The 14,997-nt window shown below is 43.3% G+C and overlaps 1 protein-coding gene across 6 annotated transcripts in view; it reads left to right on the top strand.

The window, feature by feature from the left end:
* Positions 1–14,997, top strand: part of DAB2IP (DAB2 interacting protein) — a 169,238-nt gene that overhangs the window by 58,714 nt on the left and 95,527 nt on the right. For all 6 annotated transcript variants that reach the window (XR_003988251.1, XM_030461028.1, XM_030461027.1 and 3 more), the window contains exon 3: positions 10,466–10,584. Coding sequence is in view for 5 of the 6 variants with exons in the window: in XM_030461028.1 (XP_030316888.1) it covers positions 10,466–10,584 (119 nt within the window). In the remaining variant the exon portion in view is untranslated. The remainder of the gene's footprint in view (positions 1–10,465; positions 10,585–14,997) is intronic.

The following is a 14,997-nucleotide window of genomic DNA, read 5'->3' as shown; positions in this document are numbered from 1 at the left end:
ATCATGCTGCCTTAAAATAAATGGGAAGCCAAGGCATGGAGAGATTCCCCATCCTTTATAATCTGTAGGAAGGTGTTGGGGCTGCTTAGGAGTGGTGCTGGTCATCTCGTGAGGAACACAACCAACTCAAGGCATCCTTTAAAATGGAGAAAATTATTAAAACCATGCAGATGGCTGATCTCTGCTGTCTGCAAGACGTTTGTGTGGTGTTTGTTGTGGCTGTTACACAATTTAATTTATGCTCAGGTGCTCCCTTGTGCTTTTATCTGTTGCATTTATTTGCATTCCTCCCATAAAGGCAGAAACAAGCTCAATCCCTCACTGGATTTTTCAGCAATATGTTGGGATTCCTATCAGTTCTTTAGAGTCGTCCATTTCCAAAGGATGATTTGAAGTTCTTGCTGGTTTCTAAACTACTACAAGAAAAGATTTAGTAGTACTTCAGACTCTTCCCAGGAAGCCCAAATGCAAACACTCTCTGCAAATTAATGGGCTGTAGGGAGACAAATGGATCTGAGCAGTTTCACCTCTGTGAGATGAATGAAAGGCAGAAAGTAAACAAACAAAGCTTTAATTTGTTTAAACCTCCAGGCACTGAAAACAGCTCAGATTGCTGGTAGCACAGGGAAAAGATGACCATTAATGTATACAGCTTGACAGTGTCCCTTTAATTTGTTTCTGGGTCACAGATAAAGAATTGTACTGCAGATATAAAAGGCAGGATAATAAACACATTCCCTTCTCCCCCTTTCAATAGCACTGATATTGTGCTTTCAGAAAACAACTCAAACAGTGTAAGCTATTATTTGAATCCCTTGAAGAGCTCCAGTGGAACCTGAGTGTCCACTTAATCAGGACCTTCATCTCTGAACTTCTTCCATTTGGGAATTGTATTGCTTTAGATTGTGGATATTAGGTATTAGCTTTGATATTAAATTGATTGCAGTAGAATGACTAGAAATGTGCCATTGCTACAGCTAACACTGAATGGTTACCAAGAAATTTCCTTGCATTTTTAACTTGGTTTCTGATATTTTCTCACTTAAACTAAAGGCTTCCCTTTCATAGCCATAACCACGCCACATTTGGAGCCATAAATTCTTGGACTTTCATTGTGACAGATGTTTCACATGTCATCTGTGTACTTTGGTAAGAACCTTGGGTGCTGTGATAGGAAATCATGTATATTCATGAGCTGCTCCATCCCAGTTGGAATTGATCTTGTCTGTGTTGCTCACCCCTCTGGAAGTGTCTGACTTGGAACTTTAACAGCCACGGAACAGCTTATGGTGCTTTCTGTCAAGCAGGGCTGCTAAGTTAGATCATTTGGAAGTTTTTTTTGGAGGCTGCTTCTTCCCATCCAAAGCCCAAGCTGGTGCTGCCTCCTGTGTGAATGTTTCTCCAGGTGGTGACACTGTTGTTCCAAACCAAGTGCAGGCAGCGGGGCTGCTCCGGGTGGGCTCGGGATGATTCGTGGCCTCCCAGCACTTGCAGCCGAATAACTTTTTATTCCTGTGGTTCTGTTAGTAAGCAGCCGTGGTAAGATGACATTGATTGCTCTATACTTTTGTCAAACTTTGGTTGCCATGGAAACAAGATTCACTTTCTCCTCATACCGTGGCTTTTCCTCGGCGCTGCACTCTGGTAAGGAATAGGCTGTGTTTATCCTCCCCACCCTCTTTATTCCTGGGGAACAGGGGCAGCCATGGGTCAGGGATGCTTTGGGAGAGCAATGATATGAGCTGTGATGCCTTTCCTGAGGGATTCAGGTATTCCTGGCCCTGGCACTCTGCCAGCAACTTCCCTGTCTTTATCTTCCCCCATAATTACTGTGGATCCTATCTCACCTGCAACATTCTTCAAAGCACCAAGGAAATTAGCTCCAGAATTAATCATGTCTTTATTTCCCCAATTGCTCTGTGTAGTTTTGCAGGATGGGATTCCCAGGGATCAGCCTGCCCTCCCCTCCTCCCTGTCCTCCTGCCACTTGCAGGATCACATCCACCTGGTTCCCAGGATGTGACAGCCTGGGCTGGTTCCTTTGCTGCCTTTGCAGCTGGGGGGAGATTTTGTCCAATTGTGTTCCAGGCAGGTGCAGAGCTTCAGTGAGCACCTGTGGGGCTGCCCCATCACTCTGCATCCTTGCCATGAGCAGGAGAGTTCCCATTGGAGCTGTGCTGGGACCTCTGCAGCCTCTTCCAGGGCATCCAGGTAGTGTAGGGGAAGGGGGAGCCCAGTGATCCCCTGGTGTATGCAGATGCTGCAGGACTGGGTGGAATCTAGGATTAGTTTTTCTTTCTGTACTAATTTTACTTACAGTTAATTAGCTGAGAGCAGGGATCACCATCTCTCTAAGCATGCCTAGGAGACAGGGATGTGGTGTGGAATAAGATGGTAACTCAGCATGTCCACATCATGCTTCCATACCCTACATCCATGAGCTCCTCAGCACTGCACTCCCAGAACAAGGGGGTCAAAAAGGCACCCAGGCACCTTGCTGTCAAACCTGGATTTTTGGGAAATATTTACAATTAATAATTGAAGTTTGGATGCTGATAGGAGGTAGAGGAGGACAGCTTTGTGGGAAGCATGGCCTGCAGAGGGTTGCAGAAGTGGGATGAAGGGGCAGGCTGGCACCGACCTCCTGGCTTCAGACCTGCTCTGAATGCAGCCTCCCCTGTGGATTAGCAAGTTAGTAAAAAACAGTTAAGGAATAAATAAATGAGACTTAAACCTACCTGATAGAACTGAAATTTCCTGCTGGGTGACAAAATTCTGCTTTAAAGATAGCAAATCTACTGCTAATAATAAGGGAAGAAATAATCACTGCTAAGACCCCAAAATAGGATCTGCCACTTAAAGTATCTGTCTTATTATTTTACACAGAGATAAAACAGCAATGAACTTTATTCCTCCTCCAATTCCTGAATTGCATTCTTTTTTATTTATACCTTTGGCAAGCTCTCGAGTTGAGTGCCCAAGGAAACAGGAGTTTCAGCTGTGCAGGTTATTGCTGCCTCACAGCTCATTCTTTGCCACCTTAACCTAAAGCCCAGACACAAGGTACAAACTCAAGAGGAACAGGAAAAGTAAAGGTGGAGAAAAATACCAGGGAGTAGTCTTGCCCTGTTTTCATTTCAGTTTAAATTGATGATTGAATATCTGTGATTTCACCTGAAAAGGAAAAACTTCTGGGTGCTTTGCATTTTTATTTTGCATAAAGGGGGCAGATATAGACCTCACCTCCAGTCTCTAGGTGGAAGGGTTTGTATTTTGAACCTCCAGTTTCTATTTTAATTGAGAGGAGACTTTGAGAACTATTTTACAGGTTTGTAAAAAAAGCCCTGAAGTTCTTAATTCTTTTTTTTGTGAAACAACTTCAAGTAGAAAGATTCCTTCCACCCCATCCTAAAGTTATTGCCTGTTAAAGTCCTAAATGTTCTTAATCAAATAATTGTCTGATCTGTGTGTCTCAAAGGACAGCAAAACTGCTGAGAGCAAGGCTGGTAACTCCTGCAAGTGTCATGTGTGTGCTATAGTTATCCCTTCATTGTAATTGTTATCTTTTTTTTCAAGCCTTAAGCAGAAGGTGAATCAAAGTGAAGCACTAATTTTCATAAATTTTGAGCTTGGGAAAAATGAGCTTCATCCTAAGTACTTTCACAATGTCTGGAAAATAAGTTGTCTGGAAAGGTAAAGAAAAATGCAAGACTGATGTATTATCAGAATTATAGTAGGTATCCACTCTACCTTTACAAAAGTTAACATTTTTGTTTGATTGCAGCTGTAATTATTGCTGGAATACAAATGTTCCAATCTAAGCTTCAGAAATGTGGTGAGAGTCTTTGGAGCCAAGAGCATCTGCCTGAAACATGAGTTTCATATTTGAATGAGTAACCCTTCCTGCAAAATTGCACAATGAATCCCTGCATTCAAAGGATAATAATAATTTTTTATTCTAAACATATCATCTACCAACTGCTTTTTAAAATTTATTGCCCTAGCAGATGGTTTTGTAGGAAATGTGTTATTAAAAGCAGGCAAGATTTGTCAATGAAAATGCAGCAACTTGATGCTGGTACCTTTCTGTAGACTTAGAGCTGGTCATCAATATTGTGGAAAATGGGGTTATTTCTTCCAGTATTTGCTCTGCTCTGAAGATTTTGGAGGGAAGGGAGTAGGCAGGGGCCTGGTGACCACATCCAACCTGACATCCACCTGCTGCTCCGAGGCCATAAATCAAAGTAGGGAGGGAACACATAAAACACACTCATGAAACAGTTTGTTTTGTATCATATAGCAAAAGTGGACTTTAAAAGTGACCATTTGTGTAAACAGATTTATGGAGGTGGTTTTCTCCTCTCCCCTTTGTGTTTATTGCTCATCTTGGAGAGCTCTGATACCTGTTTTAACACAAGGCAATGTATTTGAATGGTTAGACTGCTGGCATGGGCATGAAACATTCTTGAGAAATAATCCTGGCTTTGCAGTTTATCTGCTGTGTAGTCAGTGTAGCAAATCACTTCAACACTTCTACTTTCAAACTCGTTTTCTCTGACCTGCCAGACAAATCTATTTTGATAGTTTTTCCTACCTGCTCTCCCACCTCTACCTGTGCTCCCTCATTTTTCCCCTCCTTGGACAGTAAGCTTGGTGAAGCATCTTCCCAGAGACTGTCTTTTAAAAGGCGTATTCTTATTTCTGATCTGTAAAAGAATTAAGTTTGCCCTCTGGGTTGCCTGACTCCATTGTGCCAGTTAAATAAGAGAACTGTTTCACCCCATTGCAATTCTTTCCCAGCTGACACCCTTGCTTGGCTTCATTTAGGCAGTTTTTTTTTTTTTTTTCCCTAATCACTCCTCTCTTTGGGTAAATAACTGGTTTTGTTCTTCAGGGTTACTTGCATTCCACCTGTGTCTCTGTTTCTGCATCATTCATCCCTGATTGCTCGATTACCCTTCTCCTACCTTCCTAAGGAATATTTATCTGTCTTGTTCGGATATGAAATGTTGACAGGATGATAATTACGGAGCTGCGAACAAATAAGGCAGAGTGGTGTGGGTTTGTTTTAATGGGAGAACAAAAGAATCCAAATTAAAGAATCAAGCGATCCCTGAATGACAATGACTGTGAACTCCAGGTGTTTTCTAGACCCTTCCTGGCACTTCCATCCCTTCTCTTGGACTCTTCTAATGCCTCTTCCATGTGTGTGTTCTGCCGGGGAGCAGAGCCAGAGACTTCCCGAGTTCTCTGCTGCTTTACTGCTTGCTCCAGTTTTTTTGGTAGTTCTCTTGGTCAGGGACTGAGAGTATGTGCTGGCTGAGGGTGAATGTTTGAGAGTCTGGAAAGGGAGACTTTCCCTGGTAGAAAAGCAACAGGGGGAAATTCTGCAAAGAAACATTTAGCTGAATATCAGGAAAAATGTCCTGAGAGCTGCCAGATTCTGTAATTCTTTCTCCAGGGCAATGGGAGAAGACCCTGCCACCAAGACATTTTCAGCAAGATAGGTAAAATTTCTGCAAAAATAGAGCATAAGCAGCAATCCTTTATTGGCCAGAGGGGGAGAAAGGATGAGATGTTACATGTTGAAGCAATTACTTTTTCTATCAGTGATTTGCTGATACTTGCAAGCATGAGATTTGCCACATTCACAATTAACCCCCAGAGCCTCTCATTTGACGTAATTCCAGTTTTCACGACCCAGACAGACCAACACTGTCCCTTTGGTGACCTGTGGGACTTCAGTGCATCTTCATCTGATTTTTCAAATGGACTGAACCGAGTGTTTCCAATGACACTGCAAATTTGATTAATCTTTTGCCATAGAAGGGCAGTGTTGCTAAGCAGCACTTACCAACATGAGCTGTGTCTCACATTCCAGGGCTGCTTTATGCCCTGGCTCACTGACATTCCCTCTCCTGTTCTTCAGTGCTCTATCTCCATGTTTACTCTTTAACTCCGGATACAGGACCTTGTGGAGCATTAGCATTGGAGTTCCTGTTGCCATCTATCACTGTACACACAATGTTTTTGCAGCTATTTTTTTCATTCTTTTAGGTTCTATCCTAATTCCAAGACACTCGTGTGTCAGAGGGGCTTTCCTCATCCCTATTTAATAATGTTTTAAGGTCCTATAGGTCATAGGAGGTTGGAGGTTCATGGGTGGTTCTCAGATGTAAGAGTTCTTTTCTTCATCTCAACTTTGTGTTTCCTTGGGGTTCACAGGATGCCTGGGAAAGGTCTGTTTGGTCACCTCATAACTGTGACAAAAAAAAACAACCCAAAAGAACCAAACCAACCAAAAAACACAAAACCCAAAAAAACCCAAAAAGCCCTCACAGTGCTGATTCCAGAATTAAAGAGGTTTAATATATATAAAAAAAAACTCACTAAGATTCTAAAGCCCAGAATAAGGACAGGTATGGTAGGAAAGGTTTATTCCCAATTTTATACCTATAAGCTTATCCCTGATATACTGGAAGAAAAGGACACTCAATATGAAATACTGCATTGCACATTTATATTCATGGCAAGTACTTATTTATGACACTTTCATTATTATGAGTAGTGAAAAAAATTTCTGACGTCCTCTCGAGTCCTCTGTAGTTGAGATTTGCTTGGACTGAAACAAAAAGATATGGAAGAACTATAAAAATAACTCCATCTGTTCACTACTTACTGTGATATGTGTTTGTAATGTTTATTCTGCATGGTCCTTGGATAAGAGCATAAACCAGAAGCTCTGGCTGCTCCTTCAGCACTCCTGTTAGAGCTGCATTCTCCCAGTTCAGACCCTCCCACTTTGCCCCTCTCCCTGTTTGCCTTCCTTATAGTGCTTAGAAAGTACAAAGACCTCCCAGGAAAGAATTATGATCTTGATACATTCACCCTGATTTACTGAATTATATTTTTTACAAAATTTAATATATATTGTGTTTCCTTGGGGCTGACTTTGAACCTTAAAAATTTTATCATGTAAGTTCACTGCAAATGGACATCAATGGTGTGAGAGGCAGTTCCAGACTTGCATCATTACTTTATGTTTAATAAACCAAGAGCTCAAGATTTTGCTGTCTTGAAGTCTCCTCAGTTCTGTACCACTCCCTTTCTTCCCTCCTCTTCTTTCCTGTTTTCTCATCCCTGGCCAGGGGGTGTGGAAGGACACAGTTCCTGTATCTCAAAGGCACACAGGCTTGATGGGTTTGCACAAAGGCTTTAAAAGTGTTATGATACTTTAAAGACTCCCATATTACAGTACAATATGAGATCATTCCCAGGTCTACAGTAATTGGAAAATCCAAAATAGATAAGCAGGGAAAATTAAAATGAGAGTTCATCACCTGTCTCCATCTGCAGCCAGGTGATGGCATCAGATTTTGGCTTTGCCCAACTATGAAAGAAAACACAGCCCAGGTCCCAGCAGACTTAATTGTCCTGTTTTGAATTGTGCCTGTCCTGTTACAGCTTAAGTAGCAGAGCTTGTGATTAAGTCATTCCTCAAAGAGATTTGTTTGGTTTCTTTTTCTGCCTTGGTTCTTTGTGTCACACTGCAACTTCAGTCAGCTCCTCTGATTTGAACAATTGTGCTCCAGACTTGAGGATGTCAGCATCACAACTGCTGAAACAAAACAAGAAAAGCAAGGCCCCTGCACTGAAACAAGTTAATTCATTGCACACAATCCTGCCTGAGACAGCTCTGAATATAAACTTGAAAGCATATAAAGAACATGTAATATACAGAGCAATACTTTAATTACTTGAACTCACAAGAATGCAGCAAGGCTAGAGGAGGATGCAATGTTCATAGGGTAGGATTAGCCTAATTTGTCTGTAGATCAGAATCAAATGTTGTTTAAAGTCAAAAATGAAGAAGAAATGGATGATTTTCCTATGATCTCAGCATGAAAGCATGGTGGTCACACCCCAGGCCAGCTTCTCAATCTCTTCTATTTGTGGAGACCAACTCCTCTCTCTTTTTTTCTTACCCCATTTAAAAATTACAGAAGGTGGTAATTCTCACATCAGACTTTTTGATCTCTGGCACACACCATGGAGGTGCAAAGTATTGCTATAGCAGCATAACTTATCAGCAGTAAAATCTCTGACATGTCATTCTCCCCTAGCACTGCAAACTGAAAATGGCTCAGTGTGATCTCTGCCTGGTAGCACCGAGTGTAAAAACAATGGGAAGCAGAAGGAAAGGAATGGCTTTCTGCAACCCTGAATTCTAATTTCCAAATCCTGCACATGCCATCTAATAGCTGTCGAGATGTGAAATAGCAGGCAGCGAAAGGAAGCTGTGAGCATTCACTGCAGAAAGTGTTTGGTTTTGTCCTTATCAATTCCCTGTCCAGGGTTCAAAGCTGTGACTGGATTTGAAGGAGCTTGATAATATGATGAGATACTTGTGGCCAGGCTGTGGGTGATAAAGGAAGGTCCAGTCTCTTGCTTCTGCTCAAAGCTTCAAGTGGCTTTCAGGGGACTATTCGGTGTTTGGCCAGTTGCATAGTTTTGATTTTTTTTTTCCCTTGACAGCAAATATTGGCTAATCTGTATAGCAGGCAACTAGTGGCCTGATCTAGCCAGCAGAACAAGAGCATGAAGGGTTGATATGAGGAGTATGAGACTGATAGCACTTTGATATCAGGGGTATGAGGCTGGCTAAGGTATGAGTACCAATGGGTACCAGTGGAAATACCTTAGCTATGTTCTAGATAATGCAAATCCTCAAATGTGCTGTTTCATAGTCATGTTTCTCTGTACATAAAAATTCTCTGAAGGTATTTCTCATGGTCAAAACACTTTTAACAAGGCCTTTGTTATCTTCTGCATTGGCTTTGTTTAATATGGCAACGTGTATAACCTGATGGCCTGTGTTATGTACATCAAGCTATTTCAGTCATGCAAGTAGCTCCTAGAGAAATATTCAGTTCACATGAATGCATGTTGCATACCTCATTTGTAAGTAAAGTGGCACTTAATAAATGAGAAACACCTTTGGTTATCTAGATGTTTCAAATTCTTAATGCACTCACAAACAGGAAAGTCACTTCCATAACAAGGGCCATGCAGACTGCCCCAGGAAATTTTGCAACCTGAGAAAAGACATAATGTGACCCACGAATACCCGAGGTGGGGAAGGAGTGTTTAAACAGCAGGAACAAATGACAGGCTAGAGACCAAGTTAGGCTGTGATTATCTTCCTGCAAGACCGTATAGGGTATTAATTTGTAGAAGGGAGCTGCTAAAGGCTGCATGACCTATATCCACTCCCTTTAGGTTGGCTGGAGAAACTGTTGGGACTCATTCCTGGAATGGCAGAGAGCTCAGGGGGTAGGGCTGGGATGCTGGTGTGGTCCCCATCATGCCTGTTCTTCCCACGTCTTCTTCTACATGTCAAAATCTGTGCTTGGTCCAAAGGGAATCTTGCCCTTTCTCCTGGGGCTGGGGAAGGGAAGAAGCACGGGCAGAACCCCAGGTTGAGCAGGGACCTGCCCAGTTGTTGAGCTTATTTGTTTCTTTGGTACGACAGTGAGTAAAGGAACACTCGTTTAGGCTTCACCCCCAAATCCTGGTTTTTCTTCAGAATCCTACCCCACTTTGTCCAACTAACATGCTTGACCCTCTAGGGCTGTTCCCAGATGCTGTGAATACTGGACACCACAGCAGCGTGAGACTTTTATTGCCTTATTTAGCCAAGAGATTAAATGTAATGTGCAGATTATGTAGAACATTAACTCCTAACAATAAGCAAATAACGCATTAGAAGCTTTGCCATTAAAACGTTTAGTGCTGGCTCTGCTGAGGAGCTCCACGGGAGCTGTGACTTATGTTCCATGAGGGAGGAGGCAGAGCGGAGTAGAATCTCTGCCCGAGCAGAGCAAGGGGCTCTCCCTGCTGCACAGGTAGTGCCTGGAGCTGCCGAGCCCATGCGCTCACTTTTCGGGCTATTTTGACATGTAACTAAAGCACCTGAGGCCAGTTCTGCCAGCCATGGCTGAAAACCTGGGCCTTTTGGAGCAGGTAACCGAGTTTTTTGCCGCTCATCTGGGCTCCGGCGAGCGGGTGATGCGGTGGCCCCGGTGCTGCGGGGCCGGGCTGGCTGGAGCCCCGTGCTGCAGCCTCTCCTCCTCCTCCTCCTTCTCCCTCCACCCGTCAGGAGTTACAATGTGCGAGTCTTGTCTCTCAGACTGTATTTTTATGGGAGCTGATGGTTGCCAAGGTAACGGAGGCTTCGGGGAGTCTCGCGCCGACGCAGCGCCCTGGCCGGGGCGGGCAGGGGGAGCAGATGTGTGCGGGGAGCTGCGGGCAGCCCCGAGTGAAGGAGCGAAGGGAGGAAGGGAGAATCATTGCCTGGCTGGGCTCCGGGCTGGAGAGCAGGCTCAGGGCTCGCTCCCCTCTCTTCTCCTCCCCCCCCCCTTTTTTTTTTTTTGTTGTAATTTAGTATTCTTGTCTCACCCCACAGGGGTTCCTCAGCCGTCGGCTTAAAGGCTCCATCAAAAGGACAAAGAGCCAACCCAAGCTCGATAGGAACAGCAGCTTCCGGCACATCTTACCTGGCTTCAGGAGTGTGGACAATGAAAGGTAAGGGGATGACTCTCAGAGGGTGGGGAGGAGGAGGGTGTGTAAGAGAGAATGGGGATATTGATTTTTCCAGGTCTTGTTAATATCTTGCTTATCTTACCCGGAGCAAGTGCCACATCTGTGATAGAAGTAGACTTGCTTAATTGCATGAGGGGTAATTTTAATTTGTCGGCCAGTATACCATACAAGCCCTCCCTTTTTAGGTTAAATAGCATGTTCAGAGGAGCCTGACTGCTCTGCTTTCTTTTCCCCAATAAATCCTAAGTTGATGCACCAGCATATAAATAGCACATAGATGCAGCAGCCAGAGCCGACTGCTGCGGCGAGGGAGGGAGAGGGAGGGCTGCTCACACACTGGACTACAGCAAACATTGCTGCCTTCCACACTGTACCAACAACACCATGGAACAATAACAACCATAATCTCCCCAAATCCTTCTCTCCCCCTTCCCCACACACTCATTTTCAGCAGTCAGTGTAGCAAGGTGGATCCTCAGCATGTGGCCGAAGCTGCTTGTTCTGTCTGAGCCATGGCAGGAGCTTTCAGGCCAGGAGGGACACATTGCAGGCAATGTGCAGATGGAGCAGATGAAGCATTTGACATGGGATGGTCAGAATCACAGCAAATTGCAAGTGAAATACAAGGCAACCAAGACTTGGTTTTATTCCTCAGCTCCGTTAGGAAGTAGTGGAGCTCTGTGGTGGGTTTCTGTGTATTTCCCTACTTGTAGGTTTGTGTCAGTGTGTGTTTGAGACAGACAGGCATTCTAGGTGAATTTACATGTGAATTCACATGCAGAGCAAGGTCATGGGTGAGTGAGACAGACTTCATTACCAACCACAGAAACAAACTAGTGGTTTGCTTCCAAAAGGAAGATCTTTCCACCTTACGTGAATTTTGGGGAATGACACTGAAGTATTCAAGTGCCAAGAAAAGTCTGTGTCTGAGAAGCACGCCAGATTGGACAAACTGTGATGTAACCGGTTTGTAGAAGTGGCATTTTAAAATACCACAAGGGTACTTTAGAGTACATTGAGTGAGTGTTTCACTTTTAAAAGCAATCACAACTTTTACTTTGTTTTACCTGTACTTACTTATTCATTGGAGAGGCTGTGAATTTCTGAAGCCTGCAGATCACAATTGTCGGGCAGGACCTCTCCTTACCTGACCTATTACAGCCTCCTAAACGTATTCCTTCTGGATGCTGCAAGTCAAATGATTGTGCTGGTCAGTGCAGAGCAATATTTCAGGGTCACTGTCTGGGAAGGCAGAGTTGATTTGATTCCTGTGCTGCAGTTTTCCCAAATGCTCGAAGTAGGGCAGTGTGTTCCGTGTGGAAGAGCAGGCAGTGGAGCTGGGAATCTGCACACAGTGCTGCTGCTTCAGCCCAGGAACAGGCAAATTAAACAATGTGTTGGTTTTGTTGTTTTCTTTTTTTCACTGAGATGAGTTTTATTTGTTTCTGGGAGCTGGCAGTATGGGATGCAGGAATTAACTGTTCTGGCCAGCCCTGCAGCCATTTTCCCAAATTAAGCTTTGTAATCTCCCTGCCCTCCCAGCCCAAAGCCCTGGAGCTTGCTGGGCTGTGGCCTTCCAGACAGAGCCAGATTTACTGCAACTTTCTTTAGAGGGATTCAGTTTGTGGCTGTCTTGCATTTTCAGTGGAGAGCTTAAAGGGTGGGTTAGAGGAAAGGCAGCGTTTGGCAGGCTTGAGCAAGACCCAGGGGTTTGCTTATGTGGGTATTTAGAAACTGAAAATGAAAGGTGTCACTCAGAAATACATTTCATCTGTGATACAGAGGCAGGCCATGAGCTGGAGGAAAATCTCTGACACTCAGTAGCTTTTGACAGCAAGCTTTTAGTCCCCGAGCTTTTGTAGCAGTGGCAGATCTATAAAGTAAGCAAGAATCCTGCTGTGGGAGGTCTTGGCCTTAGGTACTGTTGCTCTCAGAGAGGTGAAAAAAAAAAGCAGCAGCTGGGCTTCTCAGTCATGCATCGAGGTTTTGGTGACAGAGGATAATTTTATCTTCCTCAGTATTCCTATCCATGTCTGCTAAAATGCACAGTGAGCTCACCTGAGGATGTGAAAGGGCTTGAGACTTTTAGATCACTCTCATGCATTTTCTGCTCTGCTTCCTTGTCTTTCCTGAAATCCTGTAACTGTTTCAAAGCAGCAGCTGGTATTGGAATATTTCCCTCTTAAATATTTGACTCTTGACTCCATCTTGTATCCGAGCTGATTGTTCATGAACTGCTCCTTTCCTCATGGAAATACCCATTATAACAATTATAACACCCTTCTCTTCTGCAGCTTTGTAGAATTTTTGTAGGAGATGCCATAGCAAAAATGAGTAGTGCAATAAATGCAGTTAAAACACTGCAAGTTGAAATATTGAGCTGTAGTAGATCATCATGATTCTGTTACCTGGCTTCTGTGTATCTAAACTGGTACCATGGCATGCCTCTTAATTTCCTTATTTTTCCTTTTCTTGCCTGTCCTGTTTATCCTGCTATGTACAGCAGGTGCCTGTGGATATCTGAAATGTTCACACACATGTACAGACAGATGGCTGGGTGGTGGTGGCATGTATGTGGGACAGACCAGAGGATACAGTCAAACATATCTGTGCTTTTTATCCTGTGTTTGATTGATGCTTGCATTTAAATATATCTTGTACATTTAAAATGGAAAGTTACTGCCTCCTACACTAGTGAGGTAACAAAGGTGAACAAGGAAATTACAATCAACATTGGGAAAGTCACAGAATGTCTCAGTGACATCAGCTGAGTGTCCCTGTGCCACTGCTGTGCCAGGAGAGCTTCCAGACTCCAGGGTGCTGCTGGAGTCTTGCAGAGCTGCTCCTAGGAAGCTGTTTTCTGCCTCCTGGGGAAACATCTGTATGGTGGAGGCTCTTTGGTGGGTTGATGTGCCACCTCCCAGGGTCCCATGGCCATTGCAGTTCTGCCATGGCCTGTGCCTGGATGTTGGGAGCAACTATGAAAACATTGAGGGTTCTGGTTCAGTAAAACCTTGGCCAACCTTTCTTTTTTCTCTATAGAGAGCATCTGAGGAACTGCTCAGAGTGGGATGTTAGAAAAAAACCACTGATTATAGCCACGTAGAGCTTGTGTTTGTAGAGAAAACATGGATGTTTCTCATCCTAGTGGATTTTATGTAGACTGAGGAGAGACCTTACCAGTGATAAATGTACAATAAGGGCTTTGCAGTAACTTCAGTGCATTTCCATGGGTTTCACACTGGAGGTGTTTTGCTAGTCCAGTTTTGCTAATCCTTTTCATTCTGGGAGTCCTGTTACAGTAACAGTAATAAAATTATTGACCATGAATACAGGAAGCAAAAACCAGACTAAGAATAACCAGTAGCATTCTATATGAGAGGTGGATTAATCTGGTACAATCAGTTTATGGAAATGTGAGATTTAAAGGAGGATTGTGAAGCAAGTGCTCCTTTCAAGTTGTTGGCTGATGAGATTGCTTGTTAGAGCTAAACAGGGTTCCCTGAAAGTGGCTTTTTGCTAACTATGTCTCCTGCATCCTGATTTATCACAGCAGCTGACAAAGTTTTTATCATGGAGCACTGAATGTTTGTAGCAGCCTCTCTGGAATCAGTCACAAAAAATCAAGCATTTGGCAGATGGATTTTTCTTAATTGGACCCACATTACTCCTACAAAATTTGTGCTGGAGAAAGTTTCTGGGTTGGGCTTTGGGCACAGGGAGCCAGAGAACTGAGAGAACATCATTCTGAGGTTCTTAATTATTCTTGTTAGGGCATTTCTGATTGTTTTCTTGTGGTAGGGACCTTTTCAGTCACTGCTGTCTCTTCATTATGATCACATTTAAAAAAATAGTTCCTGGCAGTTTGTCAGGAATTTAGAAAGTTGGTTTATATGGGTGTTGGCTTTTTTTCTTCTTAATTTAAATACATGACCTTGGTGCCATCTCCTCTGCTGTGACTTTACATGGGCACTGGGAGGGCAGGGACACAGTATCACTTTATGGGACAAATATCTTCAGACTTTCCTGATTTGGTGGAAACTGGGCACTCTCTGCAACTCTGTGTTTGGATAGAATCCCCAGCTGATCATTCCTTGGGACACTTTTCCTTAGTGCACCTGGAATTCATTTAATGCTTAGGGACTCTCAATTACTAACATTTATTATTATTTTGCAATGGTTTTTTTTTTTCATAATTCCAGAAGATAACATTCTATTTAAGATTTTTCTTGGCACTACAAACGTCTGAGCATATGGTTGATTATTAAATGAGCTTCAGCCTTGGAAGTGGTACAGCTGTGTCTTACCAGCACAACTTACACTGCTGCTACTTCCTCTTTAAACTACTTTTGGTTTTAATCCTATCAAAAACTTCTCTTATAACACACAGGGGGG

Source organism: Calypte anna, chromosome 17 (assembly GCF_003957555.1).
Source record: "Calypte anna isolate BGI_N300 chromosome 17, bCalAnn1_v1.p, whole genome shotgun sequence".
In the NCBI taxonomy this organism is placed as follows: Eukaryota; Metazoa; Chordata; class Aves; order Apodiformes; family Trochilidae; genus Calypte; species Calypte anna.
The sequence above is the reverse complement of the archived record's forward strand: the minus strand, read 5'-3'. Positions and strand labels throughout refer to the sequence as shown.